This window comes from Humulus lupulus, chromosome 8 (assembly GCF_963169125.1).
Source record: "Humulus lupulus chromosome 8, drHumLupu1.1, whole genome shotgun sequence".
Taxonomy (NCBI): domain Eukaryota; kingdom Viridiplantae; phylum Streptophyta; class Magnoliopsida; order Rosales; family Cannabaceae; genus Humulus; species Humulus lupulus.
Window position 1 is genome coordinate 149,774,390 of NC_084800.1, and position 7,850 is coordinate 149,782,239.

General features: G+C 31.8%; 1 protein-coding gene across 1 annotated transcript; it reads left to right on the forward strand.

The window, feature by feature from the left end:
* The first annotated feature begins 493 nt into the window (after window positions 1-493).
* On the forward strand, window positions 494-1,303 carry LOC133794446 (glyceraldehyde-3-phosphate dehydrogenase GAPCP1, chloroplastic-like). The gene is made up of 4 exons (XM_062231671.1): window positions 494-574; window positions 656-753; window positions 864-1,006; window positions 1,125-1,303. The coding sequence occupies exons 1-4, from the start codon at window positions 550-552 to the stop codon at window positions 1,234-1,236; spliced, it is 378 nt and encodes a 125-aa protein (XP_062087655.1). The 5' UTR covers window positions 494-549; the 3' UTR covers window positions 1,237-1,303.
* The last annotated feature ends 6,547 nt before the right edge of the window (window positions 1,304-7,850 follow it).

Below are 7,850 nucleotides of genomic sequence, written 5' to 3' on the forward strand. Positions count from 1 at the left end.
TGATAAACTAAAAAAGGGGAATTTTGATTTGGTTTGTGACACCTCTCAGCTTCTCCTCATCAGTCCCCGAACACTTTAAGGTTCAAGAACTATAGTTTTGGTGCTTTAATTTCAGGGGAACTGAGTTTATGGTTTTATTATTGCTTTAAAATTTGGATTTTTGTTGTCGGTGACTCATTTGTTTTAGAGATGTTATTGTTTTAATAAGGTTTTGAGTGTCTATTTTATGCATATTGATGAATATTCTAGAGAAATTTGCAGCTAAGTAAATTTATTGCTAATTTTTTTGATGAATATTCTCTTCCCTATTTATGGTTGAAGCTCCTCTTCATGTTTCAAATGTTCAAGTTATTGATCTAGTCACAGGGTATGTGATGCATCCATGGTAAGAGCACTCGTGCAACAAAGGTTTTGAATTTATGAATGCATCTGGTTAAATATCCTTGTGCTTTTGGTTTTAGCTATTATGCTTTTTAGTTATTCGCTGAGTGATTTTCTTATTACTTTACATAGGTTGTTCATGAGGAATTTGGTATTCTTGAAGGTTTAATGACAAATGTTCATGCAACTACAGGTTTGTTTTTCACTTTATTTGTTTTTATAATAGGAGAATAGTTTACAAGTTGGTTACTTGACTCTTGTTTCTAATGTTCAGCAACACAGAAGACTGTTGATGGCCCATCAATAAAGGATTGGAGAGGAGGCCGCAGAGCTGGAAAAAATATCATTCCTAGTTCTACCGGTGCTGCAAAGGTAGTGAAATCTAAATTCATAGGGAAATATAAAAACAATGATGGTTTTAATGTGGTTTGATTCTTATTCTTATTATTATGTTTATTAATTTTTTTCTTTTGGAACTATAGGCTGTTGGAAAGGTTCTCCCAGAACTGAATGGAAAACTTACTGGAATGGCCTTCCGTGTTCCAACTCCTAATGTCTTGGTGGTGGACCTAACTTGTCGACTTGAGAAGAGTGCTTCCTATGAAGATGTCAAGGCATCCATAAAGTATGTTCATGCATTCTTTGTGAAGTATCTAATCATTGTATTTATTCCTCTCCTCTTGTGTTTTTCTAAGTGTGTAATTGTCTTATTTTTAATTTTTGTTTTGTGATTGGTGATATAGGTATGCATCAGAGGGACCACTTAAAGGCATTCTTGGGTACACAGATGAAGACGTTGTCTCCAATGATTTTGTTGGTGACACAAGGTATAATTTCTTTGATGTGTATTTTTAGTACATTTTAATTACACTGATGGAACTATTGGCAATGTCATGCGTAAGAAGTTTGTTTTCATCTTGCTAATATTCTCTTAACTAGTTTTTTTAAATGGCACAGAAAAATCCATTGAAAAAAACAAGATCATATTGGGGAAACTAATAGTAGTTATGCTGTTATCTGTTAAAATCTATTTTTTAACATTTGGATGATGTAATTTTTCTAAGCATATCCTCTACCTTTACCATAAGACCTTGTACAACTTGCCTTCAATTTCTTACCAATGGTTAATTTTGTGGTCTTGCCAATCAACTATCTCCCTCTCTTGGTTCTATATCCTTTCATTTCATTCTTGTCAATTCATCTCATCAAAAGTGATAACTTTCTCTGTGTGTGTGTGTGTGTGTGTTTTTTTTTTATTAAGGGTTCTATGTTGCAGTTCCACCATTGCTTTCAAGATTATATCTTTCGTCAATTTTATGGGGTCCATTGTCACCTAAACAATCACTGATCATCTTTTGTTTTGCATACTCTGATATTTTGGTCTCTTATCACCACAGAAAACATGTTTAGAAAACTTAGCTTACTTGGGATTAGAATGGAATCAAATTATTTCCATGTTTTTTTGGCATGTTTTGAATTGAGCCAAGAATTGCTAGCAGCCCTAGTTGGAAAGGAAAAGAATAAAAATGAAAGATGCTTGTTGCTTGTTCCAATGTATATAATATATATGATAAAATGTATTTGATATAGATTGAAAAATTATGGACAATCTTATTGATATAACCCATGCTGTGACTATGAGGACCACCACCCTTGTTGTTTTGCTTATCTTTCTACTTTCTCTTAATTCCTTCCTGTAATGAAAAAATTGTCCTGCAGTCTTGGAGAGTCTTTTTAATGCTATATATTGTCCATTAGATAGCCTACCCTAAAGAAGGAGTACATGGAATAATAAGCAAGGAGAATGAGTCAAATCTCAATCAAGATATTGATCAAATATCTTTTTGATATATAGTTCATAGAGTAATTTATTAAAACATGTAGAGCCAAGACCAGAGATCACGACAACTTGCACAAACACAATTTGATCCAAAGAAACAGTCACAAGAACAAACCAGTTAGAAGAAACACACAAGAAATCAAACCAGTTAAAACACAACACCAAGAATTACGTGGTCCTAATTAGAGTCAAAACTTAGAACTCTAAGCTACATCCATGTGCAGCCACTTTTATTAGAACTTCCTTCTTCTTTCAGTACAAATCTCTCTTCTCTCAGTTACAGATTTTTTTACTAATTACAAGGAAAAGTTTCTAAAAAATTATATGTAAAAGTATACAACTCAACAATATATATAGCAGTAGTAAACATAACGAAACATAACTAATTGCTTTACAAGAATGGTTGTAAACATAAAAGATTGCTGACTGGACCAAAATAACTAACAAATTCTCCAACTCAACAGTATATATACCAGCCATATAGCTTCCTTGACAACTTCTGTTAAAGCTATATGTTCAGCTTCTGTAGTAGATAAAGCAACCATCTTTTGCAAACTGGCTTTCCCAGCTAACCGTTGTACCGAAAACTGCCAAAACATAACCTGTAAGTGATTTTCTAATTTCTAGACAGCCTGCAAAATATGAGTCAACAAAACCTTCTATAGCAGCTGTCCTATATTTGTTTCCAGCTCCACCATAGACCTGAAATCTATACCCAAAATTAGTTTTGCAGCACCCAAATCTTTCATCTCAAATTATTTTTTCAGTTCATCCTTTACCCTTTCAATTTCTCTATGTAATTTCAGCCAGAGTATATTCAGTGTATACTCTATAATTTCTATTAGAGTATAAATGTCCCCTAGAAAAAAAATTATTGGATAATAACATCTCAATCATCCCCGGAAAGAAAAAATTCAATTATGGAAAAAGTACCATTTAATCCCATATATTCAGAAAACGATCAAAATTTATTGTTGTATTATGTGAAATAGGTCACTCTCCTATCCATTTTGTCAAAATTTACTAAGTCATACTGAAAATGCCTTTAAAGTAAATGTGTGTATATATTTTATCCCCAAATTTTAAGATCGAATTAGATAAATTTTGGATTTCAAAGTCTATTTTAATATCTATTGACAAATTTTAATTTTCTATTAATCTTTTAGGTATTGATTATATTCTTTAGGTTGTGGATCGAATTGGGAAGGAGCATTGCAAAGTTAATTTGCAAGAGGTACGGAATTTGTTCTTTTAACTCTTATTATTAATATCTCAAAAATGTTAGAGGAGTTTGAATATCTTAAATATTCATCCATAGAGAAGTAGGTTATGAGATTAAAATTGTGTGATGCTGTGATAACGGAAGGTTGAAAACTTGTGTGTATTAGAGAAGTAGGTTCTGGAAAATTTGTTTGTGTGTTGCGATGATATAAGGAAGAAAACTTATTGTGTGTTGTTTGAATTTTTTGACTTGGTATTGATCGATGGTTAGGTAAGCTTTTATATGTATAGATTAGATTTTTCATTATATGTATAGATTAGATTTTTCATTTAGTCATATTGTTTTCATTATTTCCATATGTATAGATTAGATTAAATTGCCATAACAAAATTGTCATAACCCAAGCTAAAATCTTGTCTTTCATCCAAACCCAATTAGTTAGTGGCTACCATTTTAGGATCTGATTTTTAAATTAAAAACAACACTAGAATCTCTTGAACTAGAGACTATTAAATGGATAGAAAATAAACCAGCAGAATTAACAAAAAATGGTGGTCAAGGCACAACATAGACCAGTACCAAGTTACTTGTAGAGCTGGAAAACTAAGATCTAATAATTTTGCATGTAAATATGGTTGTTGCTCACATGTAGTCTATCATAAAAAAAACAATGAAATTCAGCCAAAACTTGAAACTGTATGGTTCGTGCAGACAGAACTTTCCTGTTCAGCTGAATGTTTTCTTTCATAAGCCCATGCATGAAGTTGCCATAATTAACCTGAAACAAAACATCAAGATTTTGTAATATGTTGCTAAGAGAAAGGCCACCAACGACAACAGGAAGCAGAGAAGAAAGTAGAGTGAAGCTGCTATTTCCTATCTTAAATATATATTAACAGCCAGCTTGAGCAAATATTCAGTAGACTGAAGTAAACAAGAGCTGCGAAGACAAATGGCAGGTGCTCATGCTGTCCAGCTAATTTTGCAGAGCCAACACAAGTTCAGAAAAACATTAACTAGATAAGCATTTAGATAAGTCTCCAATAAGAAAGACTTGTGTTCGAAGTTTTCTGGGTTGTTAGGTTGGGAAGATATTGTAGATAGAGAGTGAGATTTACTTAGAGAAGAATTTGGTAATCTTTAGGAAAGGGGAGCCTCTCAATCTAACTCAACCTTGTAATGTTTAGGGTTTTGGTCTATACTAGCACTGTCTATCAATTAATAATGAGGAATTTCAGTAGTTCTCTCTAGTTTTTGGTTCCTAAAAAATTACTATAAGGTTTTCAATCAAAGGAAAATCTATCTAAAATAAGTGAAACTCACTCTGCCTTACTGATTTCAACAGAAATCTCCATAATAAAATGCAAACAAACTTTTCAAGCCACAAAAACAAAAGTAATTTACACATTCAGAAATTGTACACAATATTTTACTATTTATTATCTTTACTATTGATCTCAAAATGAACCATTCTCTAATTCTTTAGTGCAGCTGAAGGAGAGCATTAACTAAACTATTTGTATAGTTTTTAGTTAAAAGACACTGAATACAGAACTAAGACTTAGAGGATGATTCATTCTGAGATCAATACTACAAAACTTACATAATAAGAAGACCAAAATCATCAGCAATCCCTTACATTCGTGTATCGATGAAGAATATAATATAATATCTTACTCAAAATTACAAATCTATGAAACAAGTATTAGATAGTGTACCCCATGTTGGCGAGTGCCAGCGTTTATCCGCTAGATCCAGAGAGAACGCATGTCTCGCTTCTTGTTCTGACGATCTTGATAGGAATACTGCAATGCCTTTTCCACCCTCTCTCTTGCTATTCTTATGCAATTCTTCACTCTTCCACGGAACCCCTTTGCTAGCTTAAAAATCTTACCCTTGTTCATTGTTGAAACTTCCTTTTACTGCAATATCAAACACACAATCACTTCCTACAAATTAAAATCAGTCAAAAAGTCTGAAGTTCCTTAAGTAAGAACTTTGAGGCAGTTTCGCAATAGACTGCCAAACCGAACCAAAATGTATTATGATGATCTATATAGCCTATAAGTAGGTCCAAACAAAGTGAGTACAATAGATTGAATTTATAATGTATACTAATGGAAAATGGTCACACTAACAAACAGATGGCTATGTATGCTTCTTAAATTGGCCCTGAATTGTGAGATATATCAAACTTGTTTTGTTAAAAATGATGTTTAAATGCATGCTCATTTTACCTATGTCGTTATCATAGCCAATACGAAAGAAGAAGAAAAAATGGCAGCACATTTTAGTATAATTCTCATTTTCCATAAGAAACAGGGGCTAATATGATTAGTATAACAGAAACATTACCACAGTAAAAGATGACAATGGATCTTCTTCATATATATAAACAATAACTTTAGTTCATAACTAAATCCAAAAACAATATATCTTTGAAATTTTTTGTATTTAAAAGCAATCCAATATTTGACCTTGGCCCATAGAATCCAATTACCCCTCCACATCTGCAAATATTATGTAAAATGTATAAGATAATTCACTAAGAGAGCAGAATCCTAAAAATGCACTCATAGTGAATACCAAATGAACCACATCTCTTCTTAACATACCATCATGACACATTCCTTCCTTCCTTATTACTCCCAACCCCCAAAAATAACACATGAACACAAACAAAAGTAATAAATAAATAAACAACTATTACTTTGGTTCAGTTCTTTATTCCTCCCTAACATAGTAGCGTTGTGTAAACCATCATTTCCTATTTTTTATTATCTTCTATTTTCACACTCAACTCCTTGTACCATTAGTTTCTAGTTTCTAGTTTCAGTGTTCAAAGAATATACTACACTGTGAACACTTAGAACAAAGTAATAGTCATTCCACGTGATTATTCTATTCAATAGAAACCAAACAGCCAACCACAAGTTCAACAAAAATTAAGCCATACACACGTAACTTTGAGTTAAAAAATCAATCAATCAAATTTAAATGAAGAAAATGATCTTTTTAACTGGTGAAAGCTCTCTGTTACAACTTCAATTTGTAGCTAGTTGTATCAGAATCCTGGGGAACAATTCTGATTGAGCCAAATAAGCAAATCATTAAATTACAAAAAATAGAAAGCCATAATTTAAAAGAAAACCAAGAAATGAAATGCTTTTATTTATTGAAGAGAGTAATTAGCTCGTAGAGGGAAAATTGCCAAGACTAGAGGGAAAGAAAATATGGTAAGAATATGATGGTATGGTGGAATAAAATTACAATTAAAAAGTGTAATTTCTTCAATTAATTATAACCCAAGTCTGAAAGTACTTAGCCATATGATGGTATGGTGTATTCTGATGATCTATATAGCCTATAAGTAGGTCCAAACAAAGTGAGTACAATAGATTGAATTTATAATGTATACTAATAGAAAATGGTCACACTAACAAATAGATGGCTATGTATGCTTCTTAAATTGGCCTTGAATTGTGAGATATATGACACTTGTGTTTGTTAAAAATTATGTTTAAATGCATCCTCATTTTACCTATGTCGTTATCATAGCAAATACGAAAGAAGAAGAAAAAATGGAAGCACATTTTAGTATAATTCTCATTTTCCATAAGAAACAGGGGCTGATATGATTAGTATAACAGAAACATTACCGCGGTAAAAGATGACAATGGATCTTCTTTATATATATAAACAATAACTTTAGTTCATAACTAAATCCAAAAACAATATATCTTTGAAATTTTTCGTATTTAAAAGTAGTCCAATATTTGGTAATGTTTAGGGTCAGGGAACGTTTATCTTTTTCTAAAGATTTCTTCTTGTTCATTGAAAGGAAAATAATTTCAACAACAAGTTTTTGGGTCAGCCATTTCTTTTTATTTGAAACTAGTAAATAATAATATGCTAAAATTAGTACATATGTAAGAAAATAGGTTCACCATAATCCAAGTAAAACTTTACCCACCATTTATATTCTTGCTCATAAAAATAAAAAATAGGAAGAGAAATTAGAGATCATAGATGGAATATTATACAAAGACAAAAATCTAAGTCTGACCATTGATGATACTGAAAGGTTAAATATTTTTGTTTATAAAAGAAAAGATGGTGACGAGGCTGACATTTTCATCCTTCATGTGATCTATTCTATCATACAAAAATAGTCCACACTCCACACTACACACTCCACACTCCACACTCCACAAGCTGCTAACATTTTCATACACAGTTGCATGGCCTTCTAAAAAAGTTATTCCAAGAGGTACATTTTCGTACTCAAAAAATAACCAATGTCTTATAATTTAGTGTTTGGTTTCTTTGTTTGCTTTGGTGTAGTTGTGAATTCATTATTTTGAATGTGGTGTCGTTTCTTGGATATAATTTCCATAGCATTTTTCT